At 39.2% G+C, this 16,495-nt stretch overlaps 1 protein-coding gene across 25 annotated transcripts in view; it reads right to left on the reverse strand.

Annotated features, from left to right (window-relative positions):
- Positions 1-16,495, reverse strand: part of ptprk (protein tyrosine phosphatase receptor type K) — a 90,972-nt gene that overhangs the window by 8,751 nt on the left and 65,726 nt on the right. For 3 of the 25 annotated variants that reach the window (XM_077553025.1, XM_077553023.1, XM_077553019.1), the window contains 16 exons: positions 16,421-16,495; positions 15,453-15,489; positions 12,022-12,157; positions 10,218-10,247; positions 5,845-6,005; positions 5,446-5,481; positions 4,088-4,099; positions 3,763-3,950; positions 3,521-3,620; positions 2,851-2,996; positions 1,837-1,854; positions 1,228-1,264; positions 1,034-1,131; positions 820-936; positions 434-588; positions 209-344 (listed from right to left, as the gene is read on the reverse strand). In XM_077553025.1, the coding sequence (XP_077409151.1) occupies positions 209-344; positions 434-588; positions 820-936; positions 1,034-1,131; positions 1,228-1,264; positions 1,837-1,854; positions 2,851-2,996; positions 3,521-3,620; positions 3,763-3,950; positions 4,088-4,099; positions 5,446-5,481; positions 5,845-6,005; positions 10,218-10,247; positions 12,022-12,157; positions 15,453-15,489; positions 16,421-16,495 (1,482 nt within the window). Of the gene's footprint in view, positions 1-208; positions 345-433; positions 589-819; positions 937-1,033; positions 1,132-1,227; positions 1,265-1,836; positions 1,855-2,850; positions 3,173-3,520; positions 3,621-3,762; positions 3,951-4,087; positions 4,100-5,445; positions 5,482-5,844; positions 6,006-10,217; positions 10,248-12,021; positions 12,158-15,452; positions 15,490-16,420 lie in introns of those variants that run through there. The other 22 variants (XM_077553031.1, XM_077553030.1, XM_077553045.1 and 19 more) reach the window with 20 other exon arrangements.

Raw genomic sequence — 16,495 nt, forward strand, 5'->3', positions numbered from 1 at the left:
TTATGGCGTGTGTCGCAAATGCTAGCGGTCGTGACGTTGGGAGGGTGACAAGCTTTGGCGTCAACATCATAAGACAAACAGATGGGAAGATGTTATGGTTGTCATCCCTTCAGCCTGTACCGTGCGTGTCCCGAGTCCAACAGCGCGCCGTTTGACCGTGTCTGGCCCTAGCATGTTGATGCAGATGGATGATGGGTAATGCAGTCACCTCAGTCTGTACCATGTTGATCCTCCTGGACCGAAGCGCCTTGACGCAGTTGTAAATGTCCACCACGCCTTCCCGCTCCGCCATGTCCAACATGATGTCGATGACGATGAAGCAGCCGGTGCGTCCGGCCCCGGCGCTGCACACGGACACCAAACAATGACATATTTCGATTTCTGTTCTTCTCTCTGGGTGTAACATGTGAAGGTATGTGGAGTTTCCTCTTACCTGCAGTGGACCACAATAGGCCCGGCAGAGGGCGGGTTGGAGATTTTGACCCTGCGGATGAAGGAGAGCAGTCCCGTGGCGTGATACGGAACGCCGTGGTCGGGCCAGCCTGTGAAGTGGAACTGCTTGACTTCTCGCACCTCATTGAACCCACGCTGAGGAGAAACAAAAGCGCATTGATGTGATAAAGACGGTTTGAAATCAAATCCGGATCCACTCACTATGAAGCGCCCTATAAACAAAAGTTCTGCATTTTATAGTGCTATTTAAGTGAAGTTACCAATGAATGGTCACTAGAATAGCAACACACACAAGAGATGCTTTATGCAGATACAGACAAATGATTTTATTCAATTATTTTCCCCGAGCTGATGTTGACCTCTCACCCTCTCCAATGTGAACGTGCGGACCACATATTCAGCAAGCGGCTCCACCTCAACAAAGGTCACCTTGAAGTCCCCGTACACTTCGGCATCATCTGGCCAGTACTTGTAACACTTCACCTGGGAAATAAAAAAAACAAAAAACAAAAGTGTACATAATTAGTTTAAGGCCATTGGCGATTACTTCTATCGACGCGGAGGAGAAAGAACAACTTACCCTCCCCACCTCGACCAGATTGGTCACCATGACGATACAGGCCGACTGCTCCTGCCACACCATCCTCCAGAAGTCATACACCGTCTCATGCACGGGACCTGCAAGCATAAAACATCATCAATTGCACATTTTTGAATCACTTTTAACATGAGTTTCTGTTGTTTTTAATATGATTCGCTTGAACACAAGCTCACCCTGAGTGGCAATGTAGTGGCTTGGTCTCTGATAACCCTGAAAGCACAAAACAAAAAAAGTGGTGTTGCTGATTTCACGTCACATTTCATTTCAAAAGGATTATCGCCCCCAAAAAAAAAAAAAAAAAACCCAAACGGCTCAGGTTGCTCCCACCTACGATATGAGCATCATCACCTCCAAGATTAGTATTTATTGTGTAATATGATTTAAAGTAAAGGATGTCCCCAGGTTGACTACATTTGAAGTAATATCATCGGAATAAAAAAAAAAAACAAAAAAAAACGTCATGTTGAAAATTTTGCAAAAAATCGTCTTTACACATCTTGTTCAAATTTGAGGTTACGGGTGAGAACTGGCTCTGTTATTTAAAAACAAACCCAAAGCAAAGTGTGGTCAAACGTGTCACCTTGACACAGAAAGGGAGTAGACAAGCACAGTGATAGAAGTGCAAAGTGAGGGGGGGGGGGGCGAGATGAGGTGAAACCTCTCACATGGCGAGAGGTCAAAAAGGTGAAAGGTGGAGACGGAGCCTGGCCTTGAGCATTTGACGGCCTGCTTGGCGCATGAATGGATGTAAACGAATGAAAAGAGTCCACAGTCATACTTACATCCCTGTACAGCCAAATCTACAGGCCAAGCCACAGGCAGAAAGAACGAGTGGAAGAAAGGAGGAAGGAAGGAAAGAGAGAGAGCACAAAAATGTCAGTGAGCGTCAACCAGAAAACAGAAAAAGTTGCTTTGACGTGACATGTAATGGGCATGGCACAAAAACACACACACAGAAAAAAAAAAAAAAAGCTCAACTAGAATTAGATTATATAGAAAGGGCAAATCCTCAAATGGGAGCTGACGATTGATCATTGAATTGGACATCAAGAGTCTTTTGTGACCATTTTGAGGTCATCTATAGAATTGTCTTAATATAATGACAAATGTGATCGATCCGGAAGTGCCCAGTCTACTAATTCTATTTCTAGAGTGCCGTGGGTGGCAGCAAGCAATCTTAATGAAAAAAAAAAACAAAAAAAAAAACAAAAACAACCAAGTGATAATGATTGTGAAGGTGAGTGCAGGTGGAGAAGTGAAAGTGATTGATGATGATGATGATGGCTAATAAAAATGATGAAGTTGGTGAACAAATGGATGGATTAAATAAATGCATGAAAAATAATTGTTTTTTTTCCTGACATTTAATTTAATTAAAAATAGTGCCAGTGTTCAATTAATTAAATTGAATTACAAAGCAGCATGTTATTATACTAGCGTATTAGTAAATGTAAAAAAAAAAATAAAAAAAAATTCTGATTCATTTTCTCTGCGATTGTATAAAACTAAGAAAAATAAATAAATAAATAAAACACAAAATTTAACAATGGACTTATACGATACGATACGATGCAATATACTTTTATTTTCCCCGTGGGGAACTTTTTCCTGGACTCCGTCCAGCTGCAGTTTACAGTAAGGCAAAAACAACAGAATAGAAAGAGATAACGATGAAGATGAATGAGGCTAAAAAGACAACAGTTGCGAGCAAAGCATAACGAAAGTGCTTGGAATGCGTGAAAATGGAGCAATGGATGTTTTGGAGAAGCAATTAAAGGTATAGAGGCCTGACATACGAGCGAGGGAGTGTGGTTTCGTTGGTTTCGTTGGGAGCCAATAGTAGCATTCGACGCGTTTCCACTTACATCGATGTAGTTGGCGTTGATGTAGTCGGAGGAGGGGTCGTCTTCGATGGGCTGCAGAATAACCCTCGAATGATCATCTGAGGAAAAGAGACAGAAAGAAGGACAGTATGGAAAGGAGGAGAAATGGAACGACAAAAAAAAAAAAAAGGACAAATGTGAGATGGATGAAACAAAACAACCGTCAACATATGACCGTGTTGTTTCTTGTTATTTTGTGTCTGTCCATTTTCTTCAGCTCTCCAAATTCTTTCTCCTGGAAATGTAGAGGTTATGCAATATGGATTTCAAAACTGCATGGGTATTCCCTGAAAACGATTTAATTAACTACTACATGTAACCATATTTGTATTAGGGAAGCATATTTAACCACTTTCATGTTATTTAGAGTATTAATAAGTTAACATAAAATATTTTATTGAACATTCAAAACAGATATAAAATGTGAGATTCATTTGCGATTAATCCCAAAATTAACAAAAATCCCCCATTGAAATAAATGAATGGCGGGGCGACCAGGGGTCGAAATCCCCCCATTGAAATAAACCGTGCGATTAAATACAATTAAAAACTTGAATTGGCTGACAGCCCCTTATCTGCTCACATGCGATAATGTTGCCGTAACGGTTCTTGGTGCGGTTTTGCTCCTTCTTTGCCACGTCCCAGGTTGCTGACTGGCCTTCAAAAAAACTCTGTATCACCAACAACACATACAAAATAGAAAACAACATTAAATGTGACATCATAAGTTGTTAAGATACCAAGTTGCACCAAAAAAAAAAAAAAAAAAAAATCCCGGTAAGCAGATTTTTCATAGGGAAACTTTTGCAGTTGTTGCCGACTTACTTCGTACTCCTCTTTAAAGCCGTAGCTGTCGGACGTCTTCATCAAATTGATGTGCTGCAGGAGGTCGGCCACTCGGATGGCGGGGTGCAGCTGTCCCGTCTGGTACGGCGACTCGGTGCCTTCGCAGTGATAGCGGGGGACGTCCAGGAGCCTGCTGTTCTCTGCCGCCGACGCGCTATGATTCTCGTCTGTGTGCGGAGGCAGGGAGATTATTCAAGGTTAAAAAAAGCTGGCGACAAAAAAATGGTCAGCGCAATAAGATTTGTGTACATATTTACGTTACTGGTAACTTGCGTTCGTTAATGTTTTGCAAATGGATACCTACCTGTGATTGGAACTACGTGTCCAAGCAGCAGGGAAAAAAAAAAAAAAAGTAAAATGTCAGACTGTGTGGTCATAAATAGGATTTGTTTATAGGGGCACACATAATGAATGATGTCATCGCAGATTGGCAGGAAATGGGTAATGTTGCTAGAATATTTTATCACACACAAAAAAAAATATTTATGTGGCATTGTAGTGGCAATTAAAGCTTTCAAATACAGACTTGTTGTTAATTAAAAAGACATTTAATTATATTGAACAAAAGCACCATAAAAACATTTTTTTTTTTTTACCACTACAGGCCTACGTTTGCGCTGTCGTAGGTTAGCCTCGCCTTGGCAACCACTTATCAACTGACATTGTTGATTGCATTCACCCGATGCGTTTCTTTGCTCCGAGGACGTGTTAGCTCATTAATAGCCGCTAAGCTACGTTATTGCCCTCGTCTGGCCGATTAACGATAAACCTGACCTGACAGCGTCTATTAATTCACTACTTCCCCCCACGACTCCCTCCTATACTGTGACGTGATTGGCCGGGACAGAGAGGAACAACATCTTTCAGTCCGAATTAAAGGTTACGGAACGCTTGATCAACACAGCTTGGTGGCTCTACGAAGGCCCAGAGGGGCGGGTTGCTAACTGACGGCGCTGCAACTGTCGACGCCAAACGAAATCTAAGGCGTGAAAAGCAAACAACTGGAGTTGGTCTTTGGCAAAAAAAAAAAAAGCAAAAGCTTTGATGAGTCCAGAGTAAATATCACATTGACAACATTTTCCTTCTCTTCTCGGGCAGGGAATTGGACGCCGCTGAAAACCAATCAAAAGCGTGGAAATAATTAGGTCTCCGAGGTGCGGGAGGTTTGTGATTACACTTGACTATCCAAAAATGCTCAGAGGGAAAATAAAAAAGCATGGCCGGGCTTGGGGATGATTGAAGTAAGTGTAAACACGGTCTGCTTGGTTGTAAGGGGTTACGTTCCCACACAAGAGATATTGCAAGTTGTCTTACTCCGCAAGGCTAAATGTTTATTTTGCTGTGCTTTTTATATTGAAACTTGCTGCTGCTGTTGTTTTTTTTTTTGTTTTGTTTTGCTCGATGAGCCTTGTTATTCAAGCTCAACTATGGAGACAGATGCCAGCGGAACGACACGCAAGAGACTCCGAGATGTGATGGAGGCCGATGAAATCAGGCGGGAAATGTTTTTGAATGGCTGAATGATGCAAGAGGGCATACAAGACAAGGGCTGACGAAAGATGACGATGACTGGTGACTGCTATGGGCTATTTGTTGGGGAGGGGGGGGGGGTGAGAGATGTGACACATTCAACCTATTGGGGGGGGGGGGGGGGTGTCTCACCTAACACAGCAGTGGGGACCAGCGGATCGTTGGGCGCTGCGGGGGAGGAAGCACCGTGAGGAAATGTTCGCAATTTCACACTTGCTCAAAATGGTTCGAAGAGACAAGACCAGATTTTGAGCTGCACGTTCTCCAGGACTGACTAGCTCATTCATTGCCATTGACGGTTATAGACGTCAAAGTAAAAAAAAATAAAAATAAAAATTAGCTCATTGTGTTTTGTCCAGGCTTCATATAACATAGTCTGATAGTATTACAAATAAAACAACCCACATACAAAAAAGAGAGCAATGATGACATGTCAAATCGGTAAAATTACCGAATGAACCATATTGAGCTCTCCCCCCCCCAAAAAAATATATAAAAAATATATAAATAAATAAAAATAAAACAACGTACATCTGCTGTTGTGGTTGTGCGAGTCCATGAAGGTCACCGCCATGGGGTCCTCGGCGTGCAGCGTGCTCTGGTCGGCGTAGCTGCGGTCCATGGCGTTCACCATATGTGTCATTTCCTGCCGGGTGGTTCCGATGGCGTCCTTGCGCTTCTTGGCCAGCTTCCTGTCACGGGAGGGGAAAATGCCGCCGCCGTCAGATAACATTCAAACGGACGTAAAATTGGTCACCAGCTGGCCTGCAGGCCACTGCTTCACTTCGCTTAGTCATCCGTTAAGTATAGGAATATACCATATTTCCTCATGTAGTGGCCATGTTTGTATTGTTATCTACTAAATTGCTTATTAGTGTCTATAAGGACTTTTTATAATAAAATATTTTTTATGTGAACTCCGCAAATATCAGGGTTTCCCCCAGTGCTTTATAAGCTAGGTGGACCGCCATGCTTTTGTTGCCTCGCCTCACCAGGCTAAGCGTCGCCACCCCGCCCCAACAAATAGGTCAAATTCGTCGTGGTAAATTGCCAGATACTGCAAAATGCTCCAGACTAAATTTTGTTACATCAGGTACTGATGTTTTGGCTATCAATAGAGATCAAATGGTTTTTGCCTTTAGCGGATGTCGCATCTGGTTATTAGGGAGACGGCCACTATTTGAGGAAAGTGTGCCAAGTGTGCCAAATATCGAGCCTAGCTGTGGGCTGCAGGCGGCTGATTCAAGATGCAAAGGAGAAGGAGAAGAAAAGAGGACAGGAAGAAAGAAAAAAAAAAAAGAAGAGGAAAAGAAACAGGCAAGGATGGCAGATGTGAAATTGCAGTTGGCAGCATGTACACCAGGCTCAACTTTAGGAGCAAAGGAAAGGCGGGCTACAAGAAATAGCCTTTGACCCTCAGGTTAGCCAAAGAAAAAGCCCTTCTTAGCATTAGCATGTGTGTTGCCAGAAAAATACAGTTTAAAAATATTTCTTCATCTGACAGCAGTCGTTTGGAAACTCCCAGTAGAATAAGGCGGCAAGGGACAGCATTTCCTAAACACACTATTAACTCATTCACTGCCATTGACGGCTATAGATGTCAAAAATTCATTGACATTTTTTTCCATTTTTGTTAACAAAAGTATGAAAACATAGAAAATATTTTTTTTTGTATTAGAACAGATATAAAATTTGTGATTGATCGTGAGTGAAGCCACCCTTAAGTTTTTAATAATCTTTACTTACTAAAAAAAACATAAAAAAATATATATATAATAAATGTGTTGTTTTTTTTAAAGAAAAGATTTTTTAAAAATTAGGTGCATCAGGCGATTAAAATTTTTAATCGTAATTAATCGCATGACTTCACTAGTTAACGCACGATTAATCACAAATTTTATATCTGTTCTAAATGTACAAAAAAAAAAAAAATATCCCAGGTTTTCATACTCTTGTTAACAAAAATGGAAAAAAAATGAACTCATAAAAATAGTTCAAATGAATTTTTGACGTCTATAGCCGTCATTGGCAGTGAATGAGTTCATCAGGAGTCTTGTTTGGGATGAGGTCATACATGAGCATTATGAGAGGATCACTTCATGACGGCTGTTGTCATATAACACAGTGAAATAAAGAAATATTTGAGGAAGCGCAGAGAGAAAGGTTGTTAAAATGATAGTTTTTTTTTGTTGTTTTTTTTTTTTTTTTTACAAGTGAGAAGTTTAAATAGTGAGACAGAATTGCCAGGCGGTCCAATACATAAAATCCAAGGAAAACTACAACTTTGAGCATGACAAAGCATGCAGGAAAATTGTACACCCAGAGCCATAGTATGTATCAGTTCAGACAACTTTATTCGATTATTATTATTATAGCATATTTTACTAAAACAGTGACAGTAGAAATTTGAACCACGTCTTCAAATATTTAGAGAGAATTCCACAACAACTCCCCTTTTAAAGTTTCTTTCAAAAAAATTTTTTTTTTTTTAGTTGCCAGACTGATACGCTTATACGACTCTTCCCAGTAGACAAAGTGGGAAACATGCGGAGCTTTTCTCTTTCTTTGTTACCTTCTTAGCTCTCAAAATACACCGCCGTCACCGCTAAGGCCACACACACACATGACACACACGCACAGAGCCGCCGCACCCTCTGCACTGGCCACATAACGCGAAATGCACGATTGTTGGAAGAAAACAGGACAGTAGACTGCAGAGACACGGCGAGATTTTTTTTTTCCCTTCATATTTGGGATATTGTACTTAAATCATGGAGAGACAGAGAAGGTGACTGTGACCACAATGATATATTTAAAAAAAAAAAAAAATTTTTTTTTATTGTGTTTCAGAAAACAATGAGTTTTTCTATGCTCTGTCTGGTGAGCCGATTGTACTGCTTCACCAATGTAAGAAATTTTATTTTTATTATTTTATTATTTATTTATGACCGTTTCTTGTGGCTGAATCTGCCGTTTTAAGATTTAATTTACAGTGTTATTGTTTTAGTTACAGTGATAAAGTTGGCAAATATCTGAAGTCGAACATTCCTATTAAATCGTATCCATTATTATCAAATATATCATTATCGTTATTATTATTATATTAGAGACTGCACTGTTTTAGTCTTTTATGATCTTTACTGTTGTTATATTTTATTATTTTTTGGTATTCACTGTTTTTATATATAAAAAAAATTTGAGTTGGGTTTATGTTACTAATTTATTCTTTTAACTGTTTTTAGTTTGTATGTCTTGTTTTTTACTCAATGTACAGTACTTTGTTTTTAGTGTACTCCATAAATAAAGTTGAGCTGATATTGTTCACGCGCTGTAAAAAAACAAATATTCATAAAAAAAATGTTTCTTTTTTTTGGGGAGTTAAAAATGAATAAATGACAAATATTCATAAATAAAGTTGAGCTGATATTGTTCACGCTCTGTAAAAAAAAACAAACAAACAAAAAAAAACTGAAATTACTGAGTACCTCACTGAGTACTTTTACTCGTAATTATTTAGCCCACTACTTTTACCACTTACTTGACTACAATATTGATGACTCTAGCCATTATTATTGTTATTATTATAATATTTGAGACTGCAATGTTTTAGTCTTTTATGGTCTTTACTGTTTTTTTTTTTTAAATATTTTAATCTTTTTCGGTATTCACTGTTTTTATTCAAATAAAGTAAAGTTGAGTTTATGTTACTAATTTACAGTATTGTTTTAACTTTATTAGTATTAGTTTTGTATGTCTTATTTTTTTTTACTCAATGTGCAGTACTTCGCAGCAATGTTTTTTTTTTTTAAATGTACTCTATGAATAAAGTTAAGCTGATGTTCATGCTCTGATTTAAAAAAAATAATTATCAGAAATTACTCAGTTTTTACTTTTACCTCTTACTTGGCTACAATATTACAATATCCAACACTAGCCATCTCTGGATAAAATATTCCGTTTATGGATTTCCAGAGGGGATGTTTTATGCAATGAATATTACTTCCAGGCACAATTGCTATTACAGACCAAAAGGGAGAAGCTCTACAAGCACATTTATGTCTTACTATTGTTTTGTTTTTGTTCAATTTGCAAGTATCAACAACTCTTTGTAGTTATATCAACTTCACAAATGTTAAAATGTTTTAAGATGGAAACTGTTTAGTCACTCTAGTCTACAAAGTTAAAAATTTTTTTGTCACAGCCAGTGAGAGAGAAAAAAACGAGTAGTGTCAAGCAGACGGACCACCACAGGAGCAAAAAAACAAAAGGCCTCCTCCCCACAAAACCAGGGCGCAGTGGTTCCGATCCACTGTCAGCCAAGAGACGCGAGTTCCCGCGATACCTGTGACTTGATGGGCGGATGGATGGTCACATGACTACATGCACACAGAGCTACAAGTCACAAGTGCAGCATTCTTTTTTCAAATAACACGCTCAGGCCCCTGTGGTCCCAACTTTGGCCCGCTTTTGTGGACAGCTTGGGCCCTTAAAGCGAGACGTCTGCTTCAGAGCGACTTTGGAGCATGTAGAGGACACCGGGGCTGAGGGCAATTCACATTCACTTCAGTCCTTTTTCATGACATCTTTTTGTGCATGTGCTGCTATTTTCCCCATTCGTTCAAATATGTAAATGATTCAAATGTATATTTAAAAAAAAAAAAAAGAAGCTGATCTGACTGAGGCGGCAGTGAATTGTCCCCTGCCCTGGCAGGGCGTCAATGAAGATGGCTTTGGCTGGTTGGTCAGAGCTGAAAATGTGTGTTTTGTCTTGAAAAAAGTATACTGCATCTTTAAAAAAAAATAAAAAATAAAAAATAAAAACAACATCTAGCCACTAATTAGCCCAGTAAGAGATATCAGCAGCTGGACACAGCTGATTGTTGGCTCGCTTGTTGTTTACTTACAGGTAATAAGAGTACGAATAGTAGGTCCTCCTGGGGTTGTGAGCCAATCAGAAAGCAAAGAGACATAAGGGTCATGAATATGCAAATGAGGACAATCCTGGCCTGTCCCATCCAGCAACAACAGAAACAGAAGAAAGCATCTTTGGGTCATGCGGAAAAAAAAAAAAAGAAAAAAAAAAGTTTTCAACACTACGGGCCATATCTTTAAAATAAATAAATAAATAAATCAGGTTCAAGGCTGAAAAGATAATAATGAAGTCAATAAAGCTGCTAAATGTGCTTTCTCTGTTTTCCACTTTAATCATCCTCGCAGACGTTTGCTGCCACTATCCAACGTCAAGATTGGAGAACTTTGCTATCTTGTCCCACCATTTTAAAGATGCAGTATTGCTTCAAAGTTGCACGAAGGTTCAGTGACAAATGGATATTGATCTCCCCAAAGATTCTCGACCAGAAAACAGGTGTCATGATTTAATCAACATTCTCATTGAATCAAAGACAAATACTATCAAACCGACCTCGTGTGTGCGTCGACATTTTATTTCAAGACTCGTGTGGTTGGTTTCTTTGAAGCCTTATAAAGCTTGGCTGCAGTTCAGTTGCGCACCCGCAGCAAGCAGACGCTGTGCCAAGTCTCCTCCACAAGACTGAGTTAGTAAACAACCCCATCTCCCGAAAGGTACGACGATTTTGGAACCTTTGACCCCACTCTAGCTCCAAAAAGCGTAATCCTTACAATGAACATGTGATATTGAGAATCATGACGGTTGTCTTGCCAGTGTGGACGTCTGATATAAAAGAGCTGAGGGTTCTGTGTGGTCGTTGCCATAAACCCAGTCCAATTTGTTTGGGTTAAGGTGGAACACATCCATCCATTCATTTTCTACAGCGCGGGTCCACATTAGGGCCGCGGGTGAGCTGCCCAGAGGGCGTACACCTCATTCCTTTGGGAGGAAAAGCACTACAGAAAATGGATGGACTGATCTCTCTAAATGCAAACCTTTTCATGTAAACTTACTGTTGACATTTTTTTTTTGTGATACAAAGTCAATGTTCACTTTTGAAAAAGGATTGCTGTACAAAAAGTTGTAATTACAATGTGCCGCCACATGGTGATGCTCTGACCCAAACTACCACCAAATCCCAGCGCATACGTCAATAGCAATTTATCTTCAATGTAGTCATTTAAAAAAAAAAAAAATCTTTGATAATTAAACCACATTGTGGAGACTTTTTTTTTTGACCACCAGTTACTAACAATATGTATAATTATGGTTATGACTGTGTTTACACTGTGCCATCCATGTTAATGATATTGATCCAAACCAACAACCTCAGCGAGGCACCATGCCCTGAAAAGACAATTTCCAGCAACCTGATACATCCTTTGTCCATTTTCTAGAGTGTGCGGTTTGAATTCGTTTGTGTATTTGTAGGCTATATTACACTTGAAGCAATTGTGAACTCATGTCTGTCCCATTTGAGACTGCTAACAGTAGTTGTGGTCTCTAAATTTGAATATTCTGATCTTAACCACATTGCTGTTGTGCAAATTTCCTCTGTCAAGTAGTTGTTTCTTGAACCAAGAAAAGAGTATTTATAAAAAAAATAAAAAATAAATAAAGTTTAAGTGGTTCTACAGGGAGATCAACGTTTATGGTGGATGAATGGAAGATGGTGTTACTACAGCAAATAGTGAGATCGGCCGACACAACAAGAGAATGAATCATTGTGCTTTTTTTTTTTTTTTTTTTGGGTCTTAGCACGTTCTTTCCTCTGCATGCGTCGGTTGGGTGTCACTCACCTTTTCTTGACCAGTAAGATGGCTACCAGCACCAGCAGAATGAAGACGAGGACGCCGGCGCTGATGCCGGCGATCTTCACCACGCGGTCCGTCTGCTTAGCCGGGTCAGGGATGACTTCGGGCTCCTCTGTCGCACCTTGGACACATAATGACAAGTCTTCGTTTTTCTAAATCACTGATTTCAATCAATCAAAGTCCACCATTATTTTCTGGTTATGAAAATTCAGTTCTGTAAAACAAGGATGTCAAAATGAGGTGCAAAAGTAAAGAAAAAGCAAATATTTTTCATCTTGTCACAGTTTCATTCGAACCGCGCAGCTGTAAAGCAAATGCCACACGAGGAAAAGGGTCGAAATATCAAATTAAAACTCAAATTAAAAAGCAACTTTTGAAAATGCTTGCACTTCATATCAAGTGAATAGCGAGACCTTTAATACTCCTGCTAGCATAAAAACCATGGCAACTGTCATTCAGGATGCAAATATAGCTAAAGCTTCTGTCTGGGGATCTTATGAAGCTCAAACATATTCAGATCAGCATTAATATTCACAGTAAAGTGTCTTTTATATTGTTGTTTTAATAAAGCCATCTATATATACACAGTATAGTAAAAAAAAAAATGGTTTGATTGCTTTCTGTCCATGCTCCTCGTCTTCATACTGACGGCTCCTGATGATTTCAAGGAATTTGGAATTAAGCAAATACAGCAAAGAATGGTTCGCAAGTACAACACATGATGCCGTTTTTATCCCGTTGATCACAAAAGCGCAAAGGCTGTTTTGCTGCTCCTAATCTCTATTTAGTGATCTCATAACACCAGAATAGTTTGTATTGCACTGTAAGAACATTAGTGTATTACGATAATCCAAATAATCCCAAAATAAAGACAAAAACGCAAAACTCGATTTCAGGCCGCGTATCCATCGAACCCTAATCCACTTACAAAGCTAAATATCAACAAGATAAACATAATCTCTTGTTCTTTTTTATCTGCCGCCTTGTTGGTAAGCATATTATTTGGTTGTAAAATGTTTCTAATGCGGAGATATTTGGAAATGCGTCTACAGTATAAATTGTGTTGGACGACAGGACATTTATGCATTATTTTTGTTTCTCGATCCGATGGGAATGACAGTAACTTCTGATCATTTATCCACAAATTCATTAATATAAACAGGTTCAAATATCAAAATGGCAAACATAGTTGTTCTCATTGACAAGTGTAAAGACCCCAAAAACAAAACAAAAAAAAACCGACAAAAACAACAGTACAGTATTTACAAAGTCCAAGTATGACCTCATAATGCCCGTAGTAGCTTTTAATTCCTGTAAAAAAAATTATCCAGGTCAGTACACTAACACTCACACATTCATACACAGAGTAAAAAAAAGTCCCCGAGGCAGCGATGACCACACACAATAGCCAAGACGACCTAATAGGACCACCAACACTTAATCCTCGCCTCAGCGCTCGCACACTCGCAGACGGGCAGCGCGAGAAACGAAGGGACAGTCGTCTGACCTCCGCGGCCATTAGTGTGCCGTTCTGCCGTATCACTGCGGGCAAAAAAAAATTTCAATTCTGTCACTTGGCTCGGATTTCCAACTGGCCAGGCGACCTGACAAAAGCGACAATGGCCTCGTTTCATTCTCACAACCAGCAAGCAAACACTTGCAATATGATGACGCGGGTAACGCGAGCTTCCCCCCGGATTGTTCCGCCTATTTTGTGAGGGGAAAATGAGACGTGGGACAACATGGAAGTGAGCCACCACTTGGGGACTGACAGTATTCTCTGTGTGAACTTCCACGTCCATGTGTCCTCAAAGTGAACCCGCAAGAGAACATGATCCGAGCAGGGCGGGGTATGCAGTGCCTGACTTGAGACTGGGCCGGACCCAAAAAAAAAAACGTTCTAATTTCATTCTTGATCCTTGGAAAGTTTTCCAGATCAACATCTTATTAAACCTGGCAATAAAAGAATGTGGGTAATAGAATAATAATAATGAGCGCACCAAGAACCAGAGACTCCTCTCGATCCGGCTGTCTGCTCCATAACCCGACCCGGCCGGCCGGCGCGGAACACACAACTAAATCCACTTTAACGATTCTTTCTGCGGTCATTAAGGCTGATTGTACTGGAAATAATGTCCCTTTTTACAATCTAGTTTAACAGTCCTTCAAGGTCTAGCAGGGCAAAGTCAGGCCTGTCAGTTCATTGAAGGCTGACAATACTCTCTTTTTTTTTTTGGATTACCATAACGACACAATTGCTTGTGTGCACTGACTCTGACCTTTCCGCTTGGCCGTTTAAATGAAATGACGTTGAAATGTATGCCATTCAAATATGTACGTCCAACATTACCTCGCACAGAACTGTTCACGCAGGACAGCGGCGAGCTGTTCCTCCTGCTACTGTATTTTCTTTTTAACATGGATCCAACCCCCCCGCCTCTCCATTAATCCGCTAGCTATATAACAGGGATGTGACTTCACCAAAGTGAAATTATCTGAAAATTTAGCCGGGGGTCTGGGGGCCCGTGTTTTTAAGTACTTTCAATGCACTCACATGACAAAGAAATAGACAAAACAACAGCATAAATTTTCAATGTATATTGAACTATCCCATATAAAATGGCAGTTTTAGTCAACTCAAAATCAGTCACATTCAAAAACATTGGACTGCCTTTGCTTTTAAAAACTATCACTGAGAATATCATCATATCTAACTAATGTGATTACTAAGTTAACACATAAATAATGTTGAAGAGTTCAAATTTCATGAACAAATAATTGTATCATGACCAAATGAAAAGTAACTCATATTAGAGCATACCACAAATGTCTTTGTTATAGCAGAAGATGTTATCTGTCGGAGTCATGTGCATACACAATGAACTACTAAAAAAACAAAAACAAAAAAACAAACCCAAAAAAAAAATCGGAATTTTTTTTGGGGGGGATAAAAAAAGCGGAATTCCGCGAATTAGCGGAAAAATCACATCCCTGATATAACCTGATCTATCTTTCATCAAAACAACTACAACCATATGTACGTATTTCCAGGTTAAATAAGCACCTTATAAAACCCCTGTATTATGCTGGCAAACATATGGCCCCAGATTAAAAAAAAAAAAAAAACACGCACACACACGCACACACACACAAATACATTTCTCTCTCTAGCATTACATCTCTAATACTCATGATGCGGATGTCCGCTTTTATGGAACACTCCGGTGGTAAGAGGATGATAAGTTGTTAATGCAGTTCACAACAATCTGTTATTAAGAAGAAGAAAAAAAAAACAACCCGAAGAGAGAGAAAAAAAACAACTAACTGAATAGTCTACTACTACTACAACAGTAGTAGCCCAGTAGTAGAAACACGACACTTTCTCCATTGTGATGAATGGAATTTAATGTTCTTACCTTTAGTTGCAAGCCTCAAACACTGGGTTTTAGTTTCCTAAAAGGGAAAAAGGATAGAAAAAATGACATGTGAGCAGGGCTGGACTGGAGGGAAAAAAATCCACCCTGGCATTTTTGTCCCCTCATAATAAGCAGAGCATAAGCATTATTGTGTATATGTTAAGAAGGATGTAAATGTAGTCTATATTTCTCTCCTCAACCGGTACAGCAACGGCCTGGCCGGTCTTGAGAAGACGAGAATGAAGTATTATGACAATTTATAAAGATTGGTAAATACAAAATAAAATAAAAATATTTGGAAATAGTGCAACATCCTTAACCACTGAAACATTATAATACAGGACTATCCTATTTGCTGTTCCATCTTATTTTTTTGGGGTTCTATAAACTCTATTCAGTATTTTTAAAGTGTATTTTATTTTTTATTTTTTTTAATAATCGTAAAAGTCTCATCGTCATGCCGACACCAACCAAGATAACCTATAATAAAGTGTTGGAGCTGACTTTATGCATGCTTATAGACAAATAAACAATGGCAGCATTGTATTAAAAAAAAAAATATTCAGAATTTAGGCTTCAAAGAAATTTACAGTTAGTCAATCGTTTGTTTACATTATTTACTTCAATTGACTCTTCTCGACAATTGTCACGACTCAAGCGAATTGATTGGCCTCAATACTAATGACAAACCATCGTTGAGATGAAAACTCATATTTCAATATGTTAACGTCATCTCTATCTTCTCAAAGATGCCATTATAGAATTTGATGAGATGCTTGATCAGCAAAGTGAATATTGTAATTTTTTTTATTTTAAGCTAATAATTTTATTTGTAGCCAAAAATGTGAGGAAAAAAAAAAAAACATGCTTTCGTAAAGTATGTAAGTCCCTAAGAAGCTTTAGCAGTGCGGCCTGTAGAAATGAAACGCTAGCTCATGTGCTCAGCTCGTGCTCATACGAGTATTTACCCGCTCGGTGCTGCTAACAGCTTGAAAGTAGATGTTGTAGTTCTTCCTGGGAGCCAACGGAGGATTCCAGAAACC

Source organism: Vanacampus margaritifer, chromosome 19, assembly GCF_051991255.1.
Source record: "Vanacampus margaritifer isolate UIUO_Vmar chromosome 19, RoL_Vmar_1.0, whole genome shotgun sequence".
NCBI lineage: Eukaryota > Metazoa > Chordata > Actinopteri > Syngnathiformes > Syngnathidae > Vanacampus > Vanacampus margaritifer.